We start from the raw sequence: 24,374 nt of genomic DNA, 5'->3' as shown, positions 1-24,374 counted from the left end.
AGGAGGACATGTTTTAGGGCATACCTGTTCCCATCCTTCTGTTTCTCATCACCAAGTACAAACTAAAAACATCTGTACGGTGTTAGTACAAGAGCTCAGCTTGAGGCTTTATAACTGGACCTCCCTAACCAATGGGTGACATCATGGTGGCTGCCATCTTTTATTTACAGCCTGTGAGTCTAACACACTTTAGTGGCAACGATGGGATGGGAAGGCCTGTTTGCCTTCTACAAAACACAGGTTTTATTATAGATGTAGCTTCCAGGTCTGAAAGAACCTCAGACCTGCATCGATCTTCTCTGGGTGCAAAATGAAGTCTGATTGTATAGAAGTCAGTAGAAAACAAGGCATCAGTTTCTGCACACCAGTACCTGAGCAAAGATGGATGGATGGATGAATTTAGGGCAGGCCTACCTTTTCTTGCTGTTGCTTTCTGCTATATAAGCTTGACATGTTAATAGCTTATCAATCAAAAGCATCCCTCAATCATCACATCTAGTTTCAGTCCAGTAAGATGGCATCAGCATATAAACTTAGGTCAGTTCTTCACATGAGGAACTCACTAACCAATGGGTGAAGGCACTGTGGCTGGTATTCATCTTTTAAATGCAGTCTATGCTATCTAAATCTACAGACTGCATCAGTCTTTAAAATACCTTTCTATTGCTAATGCTTCTTTTTTTCCTTTTTCCACCTCTCACTCAAAGATTGTCGTCCATTTTTCCCGAAAACCTTTATCAAGTACATGTCTCAGTTACAAAATGTTGACTCAGAAAGTCATATTTGGGCTTTCCACATCCCACCGCTCCTCCCTCTTTTGCCCATCTCATACTAAAAACTGTTGATCCTAGTTTTCTATTTATAGATACATTGAAAGGAGGGAGGATTTATGTGTTTCAGAGCTGAATCACTTATATTTGACATGAATTCAATTTCTATCCGGGCCCTGTTTATGGCTAATTGCTGTAAGGGAGATTTAAATGCCACAGAAATAACCAATCAATATTTCAAAAGGCCTTTTACTTATTGTATTGTTCGCTTACTGGATCAGCAAACAGTGGTTCACATCTGTAATGCTGCTCTCGGTGCTGCTACTTTCGAGGCGATACAGCGTGTGAGAACTTAATGAAGACTGTTTATTTCTGCACCGCCATACTGATGTCAATATTTTAATTAAAGCACTCTGATTGGGAGAAATGATTAACATAATTTATGTTAATCTCTTGATTATTTTCTAAATTGTTTTTTTATTGCCTTTTTCCAGACGCCAAAGGGACTTCTTAAGCACATTTTTCCAACCGACCAATAAATCATTAAAGTAGAGAAAAACAGGAAATTATATCTTTATATAAAAGCAACAACTTAAAGTTTGTATTAATAGATGTTGCAGTACAATTTAATTTATAACAGGCGCTGTAAAAAAAAAACTAAATGTATGTTTTGGATATTTTTTCTTCTAATAATAGTTATTCTCTAGTAATATTCCACGATCCTCAGGAGCAAGCACTTGACAGTGGACAGTGGTTTCTTCCTTTAAACAAGAAGAAAACTGCACAGATCACAAGAGACATATGATTACCAAAATAAAACAGGAAGTAAAAGACCCTGGACAAGAGAAAGAATTACACTGGGGAGGCTATACTTAACTGAAATACAGAGAAAGGATACGCAAACCAAGCTGTAAACAGAACGCAGAATACAAAAGTAACCAAAGCTTACTGTCGCTGGTTAACAGACATTGTGGGGTCGGTTGCTGTAATTAAGAACCACAGTCATGTACACTAGTTCACAACATGTTCACTTTTCAGTCATCTGTTCAGACGTAGCCTCAGAGCGATATCACAATATTTATCACGTAATATCGTTATATTTCAGATAATTTTGCGCTAATTTTAAATATGATGAAAATTGAACATTTTATTGGTGATTGTAGCTCAGAGGCAGCAGCGTTTATTAGCCCAAACAAAATGAATCCTTCTTTTCCAACGAGCTGCTGCCGCTGATGACAGACTACCTAATTCAAAGCAGAAATCTATCACAGTGCCAACAGCGGCATCATTTTAGTGCAATAGTAGTGACTCAGCAATTTATACAGTGACACAGCAAATGTGGTCAAATGTAAGCACAAAAGTATCCCAGGTAGTGTTTTCTCTGGAAGTATAACATGACTGCTTAATACTTAACCTCTCTCTCGGATGTGCTTCGGCTTGTTGTCACTGAGTGCGTGCTATTTATTAACACTCATTAACACTTTTTTTGACATTTTCATGAAAATATTAACCATTATTATCAAGGCACTGATAATAATACTTGTGAGGAAAAACGGGAAGTTTTATTCTTTTTTTTGTTTTTTTTAAATTCTAAGTATAAAATATCAACATGTGGGCGACCTGATAACCATGTGCTTAGGACTTAAACGGGTGGATTTTTGCTTCTGCATTAGATGTACACCAACCCTAACCCTATAAAAAAAACACTGACTAGTTTAAAAATTGAGAATAATTTTCTCTAGGTTTCAGGTGTTTCAAACTAAAGTTTCATATTCTGATTACCCAGGTTTACAGTTAAATGTAACTATGGCGTTAGTCACTGATGATGAGATTTCAGGGGGTTGACTCCTGGCCAGTCTGAGTTTTTTCCCACATCATTCCCTGCTACCTTTCCCAACATTCTCTGTCTGTCCAACAAATGTTAAATGAAAAATAAAGTAACAAACCGGAAATCTGCTATGTGGGGCTTCAATGATGTTTTTCTCTGTGTGATGGTTAAACGTCATTGTGAATTTATGAGAATGTGTTTTTGGGTGGACCTTAATGTATCCTCCAGCAGTATTTGATCTGGCTGTCAGGCTGAGCTAAGGTGTTCATTCAAACATGTTCAAATGCGAGCAGATAAAAAATTATGCCCTCTAGTTTCCTTCAGTTTAAGCTGCCTTTTGCTCAAAGTCTTCACCCACACACACACACAAGGCTAGCTCGCTATTTTCAGACACCTAATAATTTTGTTGCTTCTTCCAGTTTAAAAACATAATCCTACCTTTTTTAGGAAGCAGCAGTAGCTGTGTGTCCACCATGAAAAGTCTCAGACAAGAAAAAAAATAACAACATACGGACACAAAGATGTTCCTGAGACGCTGAAAGAATAAAAAAGTATATGGAGATCACTAGAAGAAAAAAAAGAAAAGCAGCCGACACAAAAACAGGAAAGTTTGAGACACGTGACCATCACCAGCACAGTAAATTGACAAGCTTACACTTTTCCCCGTGGTACTCAGGTTTGCTTTAGCTAGTTGCTACCGGGGATCATCTGAGGTATTTGGTCCTCTTATTGACAAATGTTAGAAACTTCTTTATATCACTGTCAAATTAGGTCTTTAGCTCTACAAACATGCTCTCTGTCTCACGAAGGACAATTTAAGAATCTTATTTTCTTTAAGTAAAGGTTAAATTAAAAAAAATGACAAGGATTGATGAGTGTATCTTTATTTACTAATTTTAAAATTAAATCAGCCACAGTAAAAAAGCTCTTTTTAAAAAATACATAACTATGAAAGGTCATTGTCCTCTTCTCTTTTGCCCTTGTTCACATTTTAAATGTAAGCGATCTCTGTGATACACGCTCCCTCTCTTCAGACTCCACAGGTAGCTGTCTGATGTCTCCTGCACATCAGGGGTCCTCGCGGGCCCGGATCACACGGAGCTCCTGTGGACTCTCTTATTAAAGGCTGCAGCTCAAAGAGACTCGGAGCCTTACATCTTTTCAGTGTGGAGTCCGGCAGCACTGTGTTTGTGTATTTAGCTTTCGGGGCCGTGCCACTGGAAAAACATGGCTCAATAAATAAGCAATAAAATCATTTGGGGGATTTGGAATTGATATGTTGGGCGGTTGCATGGTGGTACAGTAGTTGGCGCTTTTACCTCACAGCAAGAAGTTTCTGGGTTTGACCCAGATTTTCTTCGTGGTACTCCGTTTTTCAGTCCGGAAACATGCATCTTGGCTGTAGGAGTAGAGGTTATCTGGTTACCTGGTTATTTGTATGCTCCACCTCCCGTCCAGTGACAGCTCGGATAGGCTCCAGCCCTTCCGTAACCCAGGATTGGATAAGCATGAGGATCTTTTTTTGTTATTGTTAAATTTGATATTATTTAACTAAATTCCCTAAAATTAAAACGAACAGGGCAGAATAAAAATTTAGTGTTTAGCAACGTGATGGCTCGGTTGGCACCGATGCCTCACAGCAAGATGCTCATCTTTGGATTTGTGGAAACTCGTTTACAAGCAACGAGGCAGTTTATATTCAAATGACAGAAAATGTTTGATTATGACACATGCTGAAGATGTCATGCTGATCATGTAACTCATGAGGAAGGGCTATTTCAAGCTAATGAATTTGATTTGCAATCAGGCGAAACATGGAAATTATTCTCTGTATTCTCCTTCAAGACGCTTTTTTTAATAGGCTCAATTACACTTTGATTACCTCTGCAGACTCTCAGAGTGAGAACTATTAGGCTAATCTAAAACTGGTTAGGTCACACTGCGAACCTGCCACTGTTAAAGTTTACAAATACATAGCGGTTTTATATGTTTTTGCATTGTGACGGCTGACATTCTTTTGGTTGTAGTGTTGGTGAAATTGCTGTGTGCTAAACAGTATCTCGCTGCAATCTGGGAAACCATTGGCTGCTGTGTGATATCCCGACCTGGGCTTCTTATTCCTAAAGCAAAATCAGTCGAAAGCTAGTAGCTTTGAGAATCTAAATGCAAATGCAAATCCTTGTTTGCTCTCTACATGTGCTGTTTACCAGCTTTTAGGACCAAAAGTCCTGTCATTTGCCCACAGATTCAGCATATTCATACACAGATATCTGTTTATAGATTTTAACCTCGCTGTAACCAGAAAATATTTTGTCTTTTAATCGCAGCGTTTTCACCCATATCCCACCTGTTGCCACCTTGTTTAATTTGTTCTGAAGTGGACCTCGAGTGGCACGGCTCTTGCATCATTTCTACTCTGTATTTTTCATAATTCCCCGTATTGTGAGGCTGTCCACTCTCCTCTCGCTGTCACAGCTTCTATCCTGCAGGACTTGTAAAGTGTAGTACACATTTTATCAGTAACTGGTAACTTTTCAAAGGCAGGCCTCATGATTCATTCACAGCAACCTGATACAGTTTGTCCATGCGAGTGTGTGTGCGTGTGTGTGTGTGAGTACATGCATACACTTCCTTACACACACGCGCGGCAGAGATATATATTTTTACATCCCTGCATTGCAGCGACAGAGAATTTGTGACCTTGTTCTACTTCACTCTGAGATAAAAAAGAGAAATTCAAAAGGAGTCATGATATCAAATGGCTCAGAAAAACATTTGAAGATATTTGGGGGATAGAAAAACACACACACACAAAAATAGGGATTGTGTCCATGCCATTGATGATTCATTGTCTCTGTTGCTAAAAAATAAATTCCCCTCACAGCCAGTGATTAGATGGGGAACAGTTGGTGAGCGAGGCGCACAAAGCGCTGCATATGGCTGTGATGAAGCCGCGTGAGCTTCGGTTAGTGGCTCATCCCAGTAGTTTTTATGTTTTTATTTATTTATATATATATATATATTTTATATTCCTCCACCAGAGGAGAGCTCTGACACGAAGAGGGATCAAACAGCACATAAAAGCTACATCAATAGTACAGGGCTACAAAATGATAAACAGAGCAGCCTCCTCTGCTGTAAATTCACAGCGTGCATCAGTCTTTGTAAAGGCACAGGTTAATGTACGGGAAGATGAATCCTATTGATGTGTGATTCGACGCGCTCCTCCGAGGTTAGATGGAGAGATTGATCTGAAACTGAAAGACAGCATGAGGGGAAGTCGGTAAACACTCAGGTTCAGACTGAAAAATACTCCTCTCTCTTCCTCTCCTTCAACCGGCCTCTCATCTGTGAGATTACTGTTCCCATGGCAACGCAGCTGATTGCACAGAAATTGCTGTGGTTGTGGGAGCCATGGCAACACATTGCATTAAATTATCCTGCCTCCTTATGTTGCAGTTTTACGTACGCGTGCTTGCGTCAGCCGCTCGTGACGACACGTCAAAGCCGTTTTGTCTGCAGTCAAAAAATAACACTGCTGAGCTACTGAGTATTACTGACACTTATAGATAGATACACAGTTATTTTTATTGGCTACAATCTTGTAGTGCTCGTCAAAAACCCAAAGCACAAGAGAAGAAAATATAGAACTGCTACAACTGGGAATGTGGCTAAATTTTACCTCAGCTTACTTTACCATAAAACATTTTTCTGCATCACATGTGATGCTGAGTCGATGGTGAAGCAGCATCTTCACTGCTGTGAGGGAATAGGTTTTTTAAAGATTTGCAGAGAGTGTTTTGTAAAACTACAAATACTAAGCTGTCAAATTCAGATTCTCTGCAACTTGTGTTTTGTTTTCTATGGCAAATAATTCAAAGTCAAAGAGGTGGAGAGAGAGTCTTTAACCACATGTGAACAAAGACCTATAAAAAAAAGATTACACAGGGGTCGCCAAAGGATCATCTGCCTTCATCTCACCCTACCCCTGACATCGTTTGTCACACCAACGCTCTACATGTCTTTCTTTTCTACATCCATGAATCTTCTCTGGGGTCTTCCTCTTTTCCTTCTGGCTGGCAGCTCCATCTTCAACATCCTTTCTCCAGTATATCCACTATCCTCTGCACAGGTCCAAAACACCTTAACTTCGCTGCTCTAACTTTGTCTTCAAACCACTCAACTTGAGCTGTCCCTCTGATGTACTCATTTGTAATCTTGTCTATCCTGGTCACTTCCAGAGAACATCTTAACATCTTCAACTCTGTCTCCTATCTTTCTGTCAGTGCCCCTGTCTCCAAATCATACATCATAGCAGGCTTCACTACCATGTTGTAAATCTTCCCTGTTGCTGTTACATATATTTATTATATATGCATTATTGATACAGTTTAAATTTTTGCCTTTACCACGTAAAGGCAACTATTTTTAAATAGTTGCCTTTATACAGTTATCATGACACCTCTATTGCCAGCATACCGCATCAGACTCTGAGGGGACACATTCCAAAACCTCCATCACGTGCTGGCGCACCAAAACAGGTGTTTTCACACCTGTAGTTCATTTACTATGGCCCTGATCAGTTGATGAGCTTTTACACTTGAAGTTTTCTCCAGTGTTTTGGGGAGAAAACACAGAAAAAAAAAATTCCCGTGAACCATAATGCCTCACTAGAAACCATGTGAGAACAGTTTGTAGTGGTACACAGATGTGTCTGGGGCAGGAACAGCGAATGCACATCAGTGGTACTCTACCACATGTCTGCTCAGAATGCAAAGCATGCTTAGTTATGAGAACGCATTTAGCCCAGACACCTGATAATTCACACCAAACCTTCTGAGTGCGTTTGTTTCGGTCCGCACCCGAGTGCAGATGCCATGTTCACATCTACGCACATGAACCAGGTACAGATATTAAAACGCCTTTAGTTATCAAACATTTATAGTTATCAAAGGTTCACTGTTGACTATTAATGCAAAAGAAAAAAACAGTTGTAAATATCAATCAAATAAACATTATGCTATCTCTTTAGCGATTGCTTATGCTGGGAAACATGTATTTATGGAGGTTTTTTTGTTGCTTGTGGTTCCACAAACCATCCACATCCTCTCCTCCTCCTCTTTATCCCCCCTCAGAGCTCTTACACAGTCTTCCTTCTCTACTTCTCAGATTACAACCATCCATTATTGGTATGAACCTTTAACTCGCCCGTGCCGCCTGTGCACTCCTACAGGCTTATACGCATCATATCATTACCAATAAGCAATGATACCGGCGCTGTAGTTGTTTGGTTAACATTGTGCTTCACAAGTGCGCCATGCACCGTGTGAAATGTGCTTAAGTGTTCGAGAATGGGTTTTTGCAAAAATGGTGAAGGATATTTACAAGCGGTGTCTAACCAGGTGTAAATTTTTGAAGGCTTTTCCAGGAAAATGTTGGATTCGTGAGTTGGTGGAGGACGCTGAACGGGATTCATTGTTTTAGTCAAACTGTATTAGGAGGCTAATCCCATGTTACACGTGCATTACAGCACTTGTAGTGCGCAAGCCAGCCAGAACGCAGCAAATAGGCATTTCATGGAGGCTTGAGTCATATTATTGACTTGCTCCAAGCATGTAGCCTACTTAGAACTCTGCGTGTGTGTGTGTGTGAGGTCGGATATAAATATAGTTGAAGAGATCACAGATAGAAGTACCGAATGTTCTAGTGGGAGGTACTTGCGATAAAATCTTGGGCAAGTTTCAGGCCCATTGCTCATCTGTTGTCTGCAATTTATTTATTTATTTATTTATTTTCTACTCACTTGTGAAAAGATTTATTGTCCTTCTTTTCACACTGTTGACTTGCTTGGAGATAATGGTGGGTAAAATGTGTTTCATACATCCTTTAAAGCACACACACACTCGCACACACACACTGAGCTCCTTACTCCTTGCATTCAGACAAGATATTTATTTCTCCGGTGGATTGTTTCAGAGGCAGAGTGTCTCCATGGTGATGGCAGCCCACAGATCAGGATGAGGAAGAGTGCGGGAAGGAGGCGGCAGAGAGAAAGAGAGAGAGAGAGAGATGATTCCACCTTATCTGCCACTGCTGTGCACTTGTTGACACACATACTGTATATGCTGATACGTATCCACACAGGCACTTAACGCACTTTCTCCTCCTTTACCCACTCCTCCACCTTTCACTCTCGCTTTACCTGCTCCTACTCTGTGCTTCTTAACACTATAACTATGCTTCAAACTGGGTCACCTTCGTTGTGGTCCTGGTCGAGTAAAGAGACTGCATAAAATATCAAGATTACTATTGCTACCACGAATAATAATTATAATAACAATGAAAAGAATATTAATAATAATACAATTATTATGAACGTTTTTTATGTAGCACCAGATCGCAACAATAATTGCCTCAAGGCTCTTTATATTGGAAGGTAAAAACCCTAGAATAATATGAGAAACCCCCAAGAATCAGACGACCCACTTTGAGCAAGCTCTTGGTGATGGTGGGAAGGAAAAACTCCCTTTTAGCAGGAAGAAACCTCTTGCATAACCAGGCTCGGTGGGGTGAGGGGAGGAAAACAAGACAAAAGACACGCTGGGGAAGAGAGCCAGAGATTAATAATAACTCATGAATAAATTCAATGAGATGTCTAAACACAAAGAGAGTGAAAATAAGAGTGAAGAAGAAAAACACTCAGTAGCCCAGGCCAGTTACAGCATAACTAAGGGAGGATTCAAGAACACCTGATCCAGCCCTAACAATTTGCTTTATAGAAAGGCTGAGGCTAATCGTAAAAGTAGAGAGGGTTTCTGTCTCCTGAATCCAAACTGGGAGCTGGTTCCACAGAAGAGGGGCCTGAAAGCACAAGGCTGTGTCTCCTGTTCTTCTTTTATATATCATGTGAACCACACATAAGACCGCAGCATGAGAGTGAAGTGCTTTGTTTGAGTGATACAGTACTATGAGGTCTTTCAGATAAGACAGGGACTGATTATTCAAGATCTTTTATGTGAGAAAGATTTCAAATTCAATTCCAGATTTATTTATATACAGAAATAACAAAATGCCACGTCTCACCCTCAGACCTAAGAAAGTAAAATCTTATTTTAAACCTATGACATAGACATTAAAATAAATAAAACATAAAGAATTTAATAAAGAAGAAGGGCAGCTGTGTTCAAAAGTATAATAGGAAACCAGTGGGTGTCAGATATTCAACCTCCTTCAATCTTTTATTTTTCTGAACGACAGATTTCAAAAACGACAAATGCAACGCTGCCAAGTAATTGGACTGAATATTTGACAGCACTGACTCACTGCCAATATGAGCCATCTATGTGGCTGAAATGTTTTGGTTGCAATATTTCAACATTTCAGACATTTAAAAAATATTTGATAAGAAGTGGTCCTTGATTTGAGTGCACCCTCACACCGTTTTTGGACTAAGGGTACAGCAGCATCCTGCGCGCTGTACTGATGCTGCTGTCATGTCGCGTCGTAGTCCTTAAAGCTGCACCGATCAATTTTTTTTTTAAAGATGACTTTGCCTATATGTAAAGGTGTTACTGTGATGACCTCACAGAGAAATGTCGCCCACTGTTTAGTGCTGTAGCTGCTCACACCATGCAACAAAGTTTGTAACTAGATTCTGAACAATGTGGAGAATTTTAGCAGCTGAACACCAAATAATAATAAAAAAAGACTTGAAAAAGAAAAATGTTTGGTATTTGTTCATATATAATCTCCACAGCTTGTGTTATAATATGTCAGTTCAGGTTTCAGATGAATTCCAAGTAATCTTTTACATCCACAGCATGTTTGGTTCGTCTTGCTGTTAGTAATTCTGTTTTAGATCAACGTTAAAGATGGCAAAGCAACATTTAAATATTCATTAAACATGTTTTAAGGAAGTCCAGAATGAAGTTTAAATTATCCACATTTTGCTTTGTTGCCAACAGACATGTGTTGATACTGGATTTTCCCATTTTCAGGTACCTTATGAATGTGACATTTGAAGGCCGAAACCTGTCATTTAGCGAAGAAGGCCACCAGATGTTTCCCAAACTGGTCATCATTCTTCTAGACAAGGACAGACAGTGGGACAGGGTAAACCTCCCTCTCTTCTCTTCTCTTCTCTCCTCTTCTCTTCTCTTCTCTTCTCTTCTCTTCTCTTCTCTTCTCTTCTCTTCTCTTCTCTTCTCTTCATCCATCCTCTGCCATTTTCCTCCTCTGATGCTTCTGCGATGTGTCTGTCACTTTTCTGCCACTTGAAGTACTCGTTACAGTGGCGTGCACATTACACACAGCTGTCCTCCCACTCACTCATGCAGGTTGGCAAATGGGAGAGAGGCTCCTTGACGATGAGGTACCACGTTTGGCCTCGCTTTGAGCTGTACTCAGGCGCGGAGGAGCGTAAGGACCACCTGTCCATCGTGACTCTGGAGGAGGCGCCGTTTGTAATTGTGGAGGATGTGGACCCGCTCAGCGGCACCTGCATGAGGAACACTGTGCCTTGCCGAAAACAGCTCAAACTAAGGTGAGAATTTAAGTTGGAGTGTTAGAATTTAAAGTTTTCCTCTGTTAAACCTTCAGATTTGGTTCACTACTATTTTTTTTAATAATACCATCAACCTTGGACCAACTGTGTCTGTAGTTTAATAGAATATTTTGAAGTCTGTGCTAGTTTTTTTTTTTTTTAAAAGAAGAAGTGCTACAATCAAACAGACTCCTTACAGCCTTGAATAATTCTGTTTTCATTGCATTTTCTCTTTTTTGTGTATCTTTGGCTTTCTTATTACAGCGCGCCGCCCCTGCAGCATGCTGTAATGGTTCTCCTGTTTTTGTCTTTACTAAATGTGCCACTTGTTTTACTTCTGCTAACCAGATTACTGACTTGCTTTCTGTTCCTGTTTTTCTGCCTCCCCCCTCCTCTTCACCATGACCCTCTTGCCATCCGGTTGTCCTTAGAGTGTGATAATTAATTGTTCTTCACTGGCCTCCTTTTCTATCAATGGCGTACCTGAAATCTCCTTAGGGTGTGCTACATCTTGGAGCTCATTGTTTTTATTGACAGATCTTTCACCGTGTTCTTTCTCCCATTCCTCTTTTCTCAAGATTCTCTCTCAGCAACACATATAGCATTTCAGGAGCAGCCATCAATACTTCGAAGACAATATGCAGGATTTATTTCTACCCAAAAAAGTACTGCAAGTGCCAGATTCACGGAGCGCTGCAGAGTCACCTTTGTATGCACAAAAGCACAAATATACGGGCGCAGTATTGTTGCCAAAACCGAAATAAACATTAATAACCACTTTAGTCTATGTGCATTTATCTCAGTAATCATGAAGGCTGTTCACTTGATGTAGCTGAATTCATAAAACCACAATTTCAATAAATAGAAGTTGACACACCCTTGTGTGAATACAAAACACTCAAACAAATACATTTGTCCTTAGTCTGGCACTGGAAATATCCAACAAAGAGTGCCAGAGCTTCCATTCACAGCTGTTGTGCACCTGTATCTGCTGTAAGCCAAAACAACCCATTGACTGATGACGCACAGGTTGGTTAAATGTTTGCCCCAAAGTGCGTTATTCTTAGTCCCTCATGACTGTGTAATTTGGATGACAACCTCTAAATGTGTTTACGTGCTCTCTTCTCTTGCTCTGAGAAAAGTGAGTATTAGTCGTGACATATTAAACTTTTCCCTGTGATTTGCAGTGTTAGATGGATGTATTAAACATAGCACAGGCTTCAAATTCAAGTGTAAAAAAATATAAAAGAAATGCACTAAACTAACATGCACTAACAGTTTAGGCTTCAGACTAGTCAATGTTTGTTTCTACTTTGTGCTGAAGTAAAGTCAGCTCATTATCAAGTTGTCTTATCTTAACAGCATGACCGCAAAGTCAAACTGTGATCTTTTTAGTAAAATTGTTATTAATAGGGGCATATGTATATCACATTTTTATATATATGTCTGTGAATATATTATATTTTTGTGTCACCCATTAAGCTGTTGGCATTTTTGGCTGAAAGGCTTCAGATAGAAAGCTTGAATCGACTTGTTATCTTTTTCTGTTATGAATATTAAATTTTCAGTTTCAGTTCAATCAGTTAAAAGAAAAACAAAAACAACTACTGAATCTACATTTTTCGGCTTAGTCAGTCCGGTAGCCATGTGTTAGAATTAAAGAAAACCTTCTGTTATTTGCTCAGAAGAAGCAGCAAGATATAAAAAGATATATGGACATAACATACGGTAACGTAACATAAAGTTGCACTGTTGAGAGTTATTGCAAGAGGTATGAAAGATTTTCTTTATCTGTCTTTGTAACAGCAGAAAAATTTAACATAGATCTCAAGAGGAGTCCCAGAATAAAAAAGGTGTTAAATGAGAGTAGCACGCCCCCCTCGATGAGCATGTGAACGGTCGTAAGGTCGCATCAAGTAATGATTTTTACTGTTGTTACATCTGCTTCTGAGGTTCTGCAGGAATCATTTGATCTAAAAAAGGTGATTAAACAGTGAATTTTTAATTTCTTATAGTTGAATCTAAGCCTCAGTCAATCCTCGAAAAGCCCCTTTGGTTTCTAATTTCACCTAATGAGTGCCAGCCAATATTTTCCAGCCGGAAAATATACATTTTTCCTACATCCTGCGATTGCTAGAGGCTCTCTGACTGGTCTCTAGGCCTATGTGACTGGGGCCTTAGTTCACTAGGGTGAGTTATAATTTCAAGCAAGAGGTCATCAACTGCCGTCTCCCTCATGGTGGACTAGCTTTTCACGAGTTTCTTACTCTTTTCATATCGGGGTGGAGTGTATAAAGGAAGACACATTTATTGACTGTATACAAAATCCAAAAAACTAAACAAGGTCTACATAACACGACTACCAAAGAGCATGATAAAGTACAGACTGCACTATGGAGAAAGAAGGCAAACAATCTGATGAGACCAAAGAAAAAAAGACTATTCATGCATCCTGAACTGATTGGGACCAACAAACAAAAGAGGAATGAGACACAGGTGAAAGCAATCAGGATAATCAGGAAGCAGGAAGTAAAATGTTTCTCACTGTAAAAAGTCTTCTCAAGTGCAGTCTTAAAAAAACGCCAGCCCTCCTTAATGAGCTTGTGTATGGGCACTATCTTTTTTACTGTTTTTTGCTGTTGTTACAACTGCTTCTGATTCTTTCATTAATTGTTTGATCTGAAAAATGTGATAAAATATGGTAAAATTTTAATTTCCCAGAGTTAAATCAAAGCCTTGTTTCAAATCACAGTCAGAATACTTTATTAATCACTGAGGAAATTATTGTCCATCCAGCAGTGCAAAACCAGAAAAAGTCTGCTACAAAAAAAGCAAACAAACAACAATTTGCGTTGTAAAAACAAACTTAAAAAGTATGTAAGTAAAAAAAGATCCACATTAAAAGTGTTTATATCTGAACCTGGTATTTCCAGGTGTGGTAATCAGTGCCAAACATTGGTGATGTCTTCTTTCTTTTGAATTTGCTGGTTTTATGTACTCAGACCAAACAAAACTTTGATCTCAGGTTTGCTCTCTGATCTTTATTTATTCCTCTTTGTCCGCCTAACAGCAATCAAACAGGTGATTCAGGGATTTACATCAAGCGCTGCTGCAAAGGTTTCTGTATCGACATCCTGAAGAAAATCGCCAAGACGGTCAAGTTTACTTATGACCTCTACCTGGTTACCAACGGCAAACACGGCAAAAAGGTTAATGGGACTTGGAACGGCATGGTTGGAGAGGTGAGAATGTTTTCTTTCACTCTTCCAGATTCCATGTTAGTTTTTTAATCTTTTTAAAATAAATTACTGCCTTAGATACTGTTGCACTGCAGTAGGCAGATGTAGATATAAATGGAGTATATTGTTGTTCCGAAAACTGATCAATGTTGTTCTAAGTTCATCCCAACACTGAAAAAAAAAGAAAGCATCAGCTTGAAAATACCCACCGGGACAGTTTGGTCGATTTCATTCAGATCTGCTGGCAAATCAGCTCACTGTGGATTTCATAGCTGGCCGAATGCTGGAGCAAGGCACTGGAGACGTCGCCATACAACCATTATTGAACCATTAGAGAGACACAATTATAGTTTATACTCAAAATTTAAGTATTTTTCATTTCTTTCTCTGATTTCTTACAGTATAACTGCAGTGCTGTATATTTGTATAGCTCATCATTTGTAGCAGTGTGTTGCTGATGGTGGTGCCTACCATCTATTGTATTATTTGCATTCATTCATTCATTTATTCATTCATTCAGGCAAACTTGCATGCAGGTTGTTGTCTGTCAGTCTTCAGTCGCACAGGCTAACAACTCCCTCGAAACCTCAGGTCACTAGGGCAAAAAGTGGAAGTTGCTAACTAAGACCAGGTGAAGAGGTGTGCTGCACCAAAACCTCCTGCGGTCGCTAGCAAATTGCTTCTGTTGCTTCTAGTTTACATAGAAGATGGGGGTTTTTCTGGAAACACTCAGCGAGTGCTCTTTCAGCGGTTGTGAAATCATAAAAACCTCTTTGCTTCCAGTTTCCTCTTGTGACTCTCCGCAAACATTTGCCAAATGATGAGGAAATAAACATTTTTCTTTACAACCTGTGATTGCCAGAGTCACTGACTGGTATCTCGGCCGGTGTTACTGGATCCTTAATTAGCTCACTGAGATACATTATTGCAACTAGAGCAAGACATCATGAGCTGAGGTTGCATTAGCAATGCTTTTCATGAGTTTATTACTTTTTCCTTTCATGGGTGGAGTGTATAAAAGAGGACTTGAAGGGGAGCAACATGCAAGCCATTCATGGACTGCTTATAAAAATCAAAATCTGAACCAAAACACTGGATTGCAAAACTGAAACTCATCACTAGACTAAACATAAAGGTAGAATAAGGACTCAAAATCACATGAACTACAACTCACATCTGTACAGTGTCAGTAAAGCAGAAACCCAAAGATAGCTAAGAAACAGTAAGACCAGCACATTTTACATGTAAGTGTTTTGTTCAGTTAATTTTGTTGTAGATAGTGAAATAATTTTTGAAACAGCTCTTATACAGAAACATCTCTTTGCTAGAAGGCCCCAAAAAGGCATCCAGGTGACTGTAATGTTTTTCATTTTAAATATTTATTAGTCAGTTATTAGTCAGTGTTGTAATATTTAGTGAGAACTGATATCCAAAAAGAGTAACAGAATTAAGTGGAAGGAGAGCACTTAACATCTGTTAATTAACAGACATTTTTCTTGACAGATGTTTGACTTGTCACAGTAGGAAAACGACAGGTGTATTAATGATGGCTGCATTACACTGGCACATTGCACTTACAGGGTATGAGATTATAGCAATTATGTGATAGGTTTAATGAAAGCTAAGCTGTGTGACATGGATTGAACCTTACCGTTGAGTGAGACATCAAATTTAATGCATTTAGACTGGATCATGATAAAGCTGCTGCAATTTCTCCGCTATTTCTTTCCACACTGTGTCATTCCTGGTGTGGTCATGATAACAGCTGGAGGACACATCAGGAAATAACTGCCGGAGCTCGGCTACAGAAAACCTGTACCTCCATTTTACCTCCATCGGTTATGTCTGAGTTTGGTTTCATAATGCTGCCATTATTGTGATGTTATCTATATTGTTTATTGCTCCTTTTGTGATTGGGTCATAGATTTATGTATAACAGCGTGTAAATATCAGATTGTCACAGTCAAAGTTTTCTCCCAGGCTGTCTTTGGTCTGGGAGTCTGCCTTTGGGACTGTGGACCCAATTTGAATGTATTTATTATGCTTTATGTTTATTTATTCAACATATTTTCATAATTTTCTCATTATCCCCAGATTTTTAATGATTCGTTTGAAAATATCATTAGAGTACACAGACTTTCAGATTTTAAGCATTTTAAAATCAATTAAGCAATCAAGTGCCTAAAGTATGAAATCAAATACAGATACTGCTACAGTCAGTAAGTGTTATGCTTTAGTTTAATTATTGGTTATTTTTATAATGAGTTTTATTTTGCTCTAACTATATATGACACAGACAGAAATTCCTGTCTGCACACACAAAAAACAAACAATGATGCAGTGTACAATGACCAGACTTTCCAATATTTCCAGTTTTGTTATTTTACCTGTCTCCAAGTATGGAGGCCATGTCAAAAATGTAGTTCTTTGAATGGTCTTTGATGTATAACCTATAAATAAGAGAGACATGACTTTGCCTGAAATCCTGGTCCAGCAAATCTCCCAGCGTTGAGTTTTTCCTCAATGCTGGGAGATTTGCTGGACCAACTGGGGCAGCAAATGCTGGTGATTTTTTCATCTTTAGCATGTGGTGCTAACACTGTACGGATTGTGATCAGTGGTTTCTTATAAACCTATACCAGAAGTTTGATCATCGTCTATTTGTAATGTTATTAAAACACAGTATGCAAAGAACTGCAACAGTTTGACATCTTCGAGTTAATCATAGATAATAAACTTTTTCCATGTTAATTTAGAAGTTTTGAAATTTTTGCAAACGTTAAAAAGAGGAAAAAAACCAAAACAAACCCTTTTAGCTTGGTTTTCGCACACTGCGTCATCTCTCTGTTGGTTTCTCACTGCCTCAGTCATGCCATGTGGCACTTGTTCCCTATAGCTTGGCCTTGGGTGGGGAGAAAACTCAAGAGGACGCTATGATGGTCCTAATCAGAGATGGGGAAAGAAAAATACATGGAGAGAAAGGCGGAGTGATTGGGAAAGAGATGCAGAGAGGGAGAAAGCAGCCTCAAGGAAAGACCCATTTCTCTCCTGCACACATTAGACATCCACCACAATGCAGCCTTCACAAATGAACATGATGTCAGACCTAACTCATCATGACATCCAGTGTTGGGGAGTAACGGAATACATGTACCGCCGTTACGTATTCAGAATACAAAATATGAGTAACTGTATTCCGTTACAGTTACCGTTTAAAAAGGTGGTATTCAGAATACAGTTACTTTGGTGAAATAAATGGAATACACGGCGGTACTTCCCTGTTTCATATTGTCGCGGGTCAGGATTGTTTGGGTTTGTTTGACAGCTACGTTCTGTTGTTCCAGGCGGCAGCGTTACGGTTGCCATGGTTACAGGGTGACGCTCTCTCTCTGCGTGTTTCCTGGGTGAGAGAGCGCCTTTGTGTTGTTGTTGTTGTGCTAAGCTAATAGGCAGACTGCTACAGGCATAGCTCTAAAGAATGTAGCATCATGGGCAGTGTAGTCCGTGCTGCAGGGAGAATGGACTACCATACCCGTTTATGTGTCTGTGAGCGAGGGAGGAGAGAAAGGAAAAGTCCGAGCTGTCACGGAGCAAAAACGGGAGCTGGAAGCATGTAAATATAATAATAACCACAGCAGCCAAGAAGAGAGCCTGAGGAGCCCATTTGTAAGTAAGCTATTAAGACTCAACTGTACACTGTGTTCGTGTTTTCCTCCGGGAAAAATAAGTTCCGTTGGAGCAGCCTTTCAACGCCTCTCTCTGTCTCCCGCAAGCAAAGTTGACCCAGACAACAAAGTAAAGCTAGTTTTCGCTACCAGCCCGACACGAACCCGACGTATTAGCCGAGGTCCCTTTACTACGTTTCGGACCTTCAGTAACAGTAATAAATCACAGCAATAGTACATTCACGTAGTTGTAAACAGCATGATAATATATTAAGTATTCCAAAGTATTCAGAATACGTTACTGTCATTGAGTAACGTAACGGAATACGTTACAGAATACATTTTGGGGCATGTATTCAGTATTCTGTAGTGGAATACATTTTAAAAGTAACCTTCCCAACACTGATGACATCGAGCGAATTATTTCATTATTACGATGGGAACATTGATTAGTGAAGATGTCCAGTGTAGTGTAAACTAAGTAAATCTCCAGACCAGTTACCATAGATTGTGATGTAAAATTGCTGCTGTTATACATTGGCATAAAGGCAGTGCTATGCAAATGTGCAATGCACCCATGCACAAATTCATTAGTACACATCCTTAAATGCTTAAGCAAGCAGCTAATGATTTAATTTGAATGGGGGAAATAGGACAACAGATGCAGAAAACAGAACAGAATGAGAGAGCAAGAAGAGAGCGGGCCACTATGAAGAAGTGTGACAAACAGAGGGAACAAGCAGCATGCAGGATTCCTGTTCACTCTGGCATACATACATCCCTTTTTAACAGTCTTTTGTGCTCCTTTTTTTTCATGGCCCGAGGCTCCAAAAACTTTGGACTAAATATACCTGAACACACTTAGAGGGAGGCTGGGCTGGTGGGGAGTTCAGCTCTGACCCAGTGTGGAAATGATCTCCTTTTCCTCCTGATTTCATTCTTTAGGAAAAGCCTGTCGGTCTCTTAGCAAACATGGTGGATAGTTTAAAAATGATAGCACTGATTTACTATCCCCTTTACAGACCTGGGAATATTCAGCACTGAGCTTCTATGTTCACCTCCTGTCCGTGTCTGCCTGTTTGTTCCTCAGGTAGTGGATAAGAACGCCCACATGGCGGTGGGTTCGCTCACCATCAACGAGGAGAGGTCGGAGGTCATCGACTTCTCTGTGCCGTTCATTGAGACGGGCATCAGTGTCATGGTCTCCCGTAGCAATGGGACCGTCTCCCCGTCGGCCTTTCTAGGTAAGTAAAAACACACCTGATGCTCCTGGCAGATGTACAGCACAATCAAGAACAATCAGATGCGCACACACGCTCGTATCACATAATAAATGCAGAATCACAGACACAGACGGCACTAGGTTCTCAACAAAATGAGTACATTGCTTGTTTGTGGTGAACAACCTGTTCTGGCAGCACTAAAACTAACAAGTTTAACAACACAGAGACATAAAAAGCAACACAGAGCAAGATATCAGTCAAAATCACTTGAAAAAGGTATGGCTGCAATGGTGAGTATTGAAAAAAGTTTGAAGATTCATTTTTATTGTTGGCATTCAATGCAGGTTTACAGAGAAATGATAAATTTATGGCCTTGAAAACAGCAGCTGACAAAAAAAATCTCACTACAAGGTCCACGGAGAGGTTAATCTGAAAATTTAATGGAATAGCAGATGTTCAACATTTTTAGGAAATATTTTTTCTTAATAATTGAAGAAGGAGCTTAAAGTTCTGTCCTTTTTCCTTTGTGCCAGAGAATCTCATTTCATGTTGCACACGGGGGCAGGAGTTTTTCACACATTTATCAGGACACTCTTTCTGTTGTTCGAAAGCTCATTGTGATGTTTTAAAGTGAAAATGGAGTAGGCAGAAACTACAATTGTCTTGTTTTGTCAGCTAATTTTTCATGATTTGACAAATGCACTGTGTTTCCAGTGCATGTTTTCGTCAAAGTAAAAGGTCCTCTGTGCTTTATTAGTTTAGCTAGTTTAATATTTAAAGCAGTGGCAGTAAAAATATAATAAGCCTATTACAAAAACACATTTCTTTCTTCTTTCATTTCTTAAGTTGAATCTACAAAAAAACAGGTATGAAATATTTTTGCACCAACAAGATGATTCCCAAAGAGCTATTACTTAAAAACTTCAAGAAAATATTTGAGGAAACTGCACAAGTGGAGGACAAAATCCATTATTAAGTAAAGGACACGCAAGAACTGGACTGAAAATCAGTGACAATAGGTCTGGTGGAGTGGCCCTGTCATGGTTTGGGGATGCATTTCGGCAAAGTGGTGTTGGGCATCTTGTCGAAATTCATTAGAATCATAAACATCCATCAAAGTTTGATCCACCGCGTAACACCATCTGGTAAGTGTCTGATGGGCAAATTAATTAAGTAATAATTACGTTTTCAGCATCACACTTAAAGAACTATTCCTAAAGAAAGAAATGACAAAAATGCTGCCCAAGAGAGCTGACGTACCAAACATCGACTCTCAAGCTTATTACAATTGTGCAAACTCTTGTTTTCCTTATATACTTACATGCTGTATTTCCATATATGTTTACACACATTTCAATAAAGAAAATGTACCATTTTCTCAGCAAAATATAATGAAATGAGGGGTTGTTAAGAGGGGGTGGTTTTATACAGTACTATAAATATGCTGATTTGTTATTGTTTAAAAAGTGATATAATGTAAAGAATGAAAGGAAAAGAGTTGGACCTCATGAAAGTGCTTAGAAAAATGAAATTGCAAAATACTATAGAGCTGAAAATTGGACAAATTTAACTGACTGTGAAATGCTCAGGAAGTCTGTCTGGTGAACCTTTGGTGGGGATTGTTTTGTCAGCTACAACACTATGGTGTTTGTCACAGACCATAATATACGATACAAACTACAAAGCAATTGGATTCTTCAGAGGTGCTTGTTAGTGCTCACAGAAACTCAGACAAAATCCATAAATGTGACAAGCACAAAGCACATAGCGTCTGAATACAAATAAGCATGTTGATACCGGAGGGGTGGTGGTGGTGATATTATAATTTACTTATATTTGTTTTAATGAACTTCCTTTCTCTGTCTTCTCACAACCTCCCTCCCTGTTTCCCTTCTCTTTCAGAGCCCTTCAGTGCCGACGTCTGGGTGATGATGTTTGTGATGCTGCTGATCGTGTCAGCAGTGGCTGTGTTTGTGTTTGAGTACTTTAGCCCGGTGGGTTACAATCGCTGTCTGGCAGACGGACGAGGTGAGAGGACACACACATCCATTAACACACAAACCCAGACCCACTCGATTCCTGCTGCTAAAAGGTAACAATGAGGTACATTTTTAGGCAATCTGATGTGCTCTAATGCAGTCTTAGCCGGCAGGCTTTGTTAACTTGAATGCAGCATTCAAACTGAGCCCTCCAGGCGCTAAATTACTTTGACAATCCCGTCTGAATGAGTTCAACTGGAGCTCTGGGACTTCCTACTTGATGTCTTGAGTGCTTATCTGCATCTATAGTCACTTAAGCTCTTTCACTAATGAAAAGGATCATTGGCAAGAACCAGATAGCTGATCTTAAGTATTCTTAGCATCGCTGTGCAAAAACAAAGACTCCTCTGTTCTTGCATTACAAAATCGTTTCTGTTCTCAAATATTACAGCAGCATTACACCGCCACGTCTACGGTTGTAAAACCGCTGAATACAGTTAAGAAGATCTGGTACCTTACACTGAAAATGTATGTCAGGTCTAATGATGTCTGACAGTATCAAACAACACTACTCTGTTGAATCAAATGCAGTCTCAGCACTCCGTTCATATAAACTTGCCTATCAAAATCAATGGCTCAGATTCATTCTGGGTTTCCTTTTTTTTCCTCTAGCTTTTATATGCTCGCTCTGTTTGACTCTGAGGATTGTATTAGGTTGCCACAATAGCAACCTCTCAAGATAAAATCAGAGAAGTGTTATATTGCTGCTCACAGCCTTTTTTTTTTCAAGGACCGAAGGGAATAAAATAGTTTGGAGTAATGTTTCCTACAGTGCTGTTTTCTGAATGTCTTATGGGTTGTGTCACTTAATCACTGGGTTGTGTAAGGCTGTTGTCCTGTACTGCTGCTGCAGCTGTAGCATATGTAATTGCAGCCTGCTGTGCGCCCATCTCCCCCCCACCTCCCCTTCCCTTCCTCTCCTCATTTCTGTAGTAGGTAGTGTATCCTTCCTGCCACCTTGTCATACTCCCGTAGAGGTAGGTGGAGCAGAGTTAGTAGTGTGTAACAGTGGGTTGTCATTCCCATGTCTGGAAGAGCAGATGTTGACTGTACAGCACATCCTGCGATCACTGACAAACTAAAGGATGGGGATAAATCTATGCCGTGTTTCTCCCATCCATCAAATGAGTCCTTCAATGAGTAAACGCAGATAAAGCAAGGTAATACCTGTGATCTGTGAAACTGATCCCTTTTTCTTCTCCCATTTTTCTTTGCATCCTCCTCCTCCCCCTCCTCCCCCTCCTCTCCTGTCATTCTGTCTCCCAGAGCCCGGCGGCCCCTCCTTCACCATCGGTAAGGCCATCTGGCTGCTTTGGGGTCTGGTTTTCAACAACTCTGTCCCTGTGCAGAATCCCAAAGGCACCACCAGTAAGATCATGGTGTCAGTGTGGGCCTTCTTTGCTGTCATCTTCCTGGCATCCTACACTGCCAACCTGGCTGCCTTCATGATCCAGGAGGAGTACGTTGACCAGGTGTCAGGCCTGTCAGACAAAAAGGTGTGAATTTAAGGCAGTGTGATAGTTTGTGGGGTGAAAGAGCAGATGGGTGTGAACACATTTGAGAGTGAGCTACTTAATTTGGAGTGCAACTAGTGTCTGTTTTATTATTTTTTATTAATTTACTTTTTTAATTTAGAATGAATATTCAATTCAATTCAATTCAGTTTTATTGATATAGTGCCAAATCACAACAACAGCCACCTCAAGGTGCTTTATTTTGTAAGTTAAAGAGCCTGTATTACTGCAGACAGCAACCCGCTTTGAGCAAGCACTTGGCAACAGTGGGAAGGAAAAACTCACTTTTAACAGCAAGAAACCTTCGACAAAACCAGGCTCGGGGAGGAGCAGTCATCTGCTGTGACCGGTAGGGGTGAGGGGAGGAAGATGAGACAAAAAAACCCCAAAATATTATGGATGAGTGTTTCGATTCAGTGCTTTGAACTTATTTGATCTCTCTGCTAACTTGCTACTAGTTTAGATTGCAAAACGAATGCACAGGTTGCTCCCCATAAGGGGACAGCTGGGAGGGGCTCCAGCCCCCACAACCCTGTATGGATGGATGAGACTGATGTGCATTTTGAATTTGCCATTGAATCTAGAAAAATCAAAAAATTAATAATTTCATCAAGTAATTAAATAAGAAATAAAACTAATTAAAGCTGCTTTGATCTTTTCAGCACTTTTATGCTTCTAACATAAATTGCAGATCTTTATTCTGAACTTGATCTGATGTGTCATACATATTTGTCTAAACATGTTCAAGGATTCTTCACATCTCTAAACAGTTAGTTGATTTTAAGCTTGCTAAAGTCCTGCTTAACAGTGCATTAAAAGGCTATTTGATGCAGCTCACTGCTCTTTCCATGCTAACAAGCACCCCTCTGTGTGTTTTCTTTTCCCGAAACCCCCCACCGCAGTTCCAGAAGCCTAACGAATTCTCGCCGCCGTTCCGGTTCGGCACGGTGCCCAATGGGAGCACAGAACGCAACATCCGCAACAACTACCGGGACATGCATGCCTACATGACGAGCTTCCACCAGAAGAATGTAGACGAAGCCCTGTACAGTCTGAAGACTGGGTGAGGCGCAGAGAGATAGCGGGCCTGATGTGGGACGTTAGGAGGGAGTTGAAAAGATTTCAGGAGGGAGAAGAGAGACTCTGTTATGGAGCCGTGAGGTCCTGTACTGATGCAATACACAGAAAAGATGATGAAGGAAAAAGGAGAGGGAGACAGAGGAAAAGAGAGCATTCTGGGTAATGTGGGTGGGCAGCGTATCTGCCTGCCACTGGCACCCAGAATAGCAGCGTAGCATGCGTTTGCTCTGAAAGCTAGGTAACGTCTTTACTTCCTCTTCACTCTTTCTCTCTCCCTGTCTTCAAACGCTTTCACCCACCACGGCTGAAGAATACAGAACAGGGATGAACCTGTGATGAAGGGCACAGAGGTCCTGGAGCCCTGAGGGGCCCTTGGTGGAGATTTGTCACCAATCTGAAGACCGTCATGTCATTTTATCTGTTAACTCAGGGTTAATATAGATAGAACACAATGCAGAGGTTTTACAGGAAACA

General features: G+C 40.0%; 1 protein-coding gene across 1 annotated transcript in view; it reads left to right on the top strand.

Moving 5' to 3' along the window:
* grin2bb (glutamate receptor, ionotropic, N-methyl D-aspartate 2B, genome duplicate b) overlaps positions 1-24,374 on the top strand; it is a 59,542-nt gene that overhangs the window by 19,705 nt on the left and 15,463 nt on the right. The window contains exons 5-11 of the mRNA XM_039613494.1: positions 10,596-10,710; positions 10,935-11,140; positions 14,211-14,382; positions 19,135-19,288; positions 21,170-21,295; positions 22,573-22,802; positions 23,723-23,883. Coding sequence (XP_039469428.1) covers positions 10,596-10,710; positions 10,935-11,140; positions 14,211-14,382; positions 19,135-19,288; positions 21,170-21,295; positions 22,573-22,802; positions 23,723-23,883 — 1,164 coding nt within the window. The remainder of the gene's footprint in view (positions 1-10,595; positions 10,711-10,934; positions 11,141-14,210; positions 14,383-19,134; positions 19,289-21,169; positions 21,296-22,572; positions 22,803-23,722; positions 23,884-24,374) is intronic.

Source organism: Oreochromis aureus, linkage group 6 (assembly GCF_013358895.1).
Source record: "Oreochromis aureus strain Israel breed Guangdong linkage group 6, ZZ_aureus, whole genome shotgun sequence".
NCBI lineage: Eukaryota > Metazoa > Chordata > Actinopteri > Cichliformes > Cichlidae > Oreochromis > Oreochromis aureus.
This window is presented reverse-complemented; position numbering and strand designations above follow the sequence as displayed.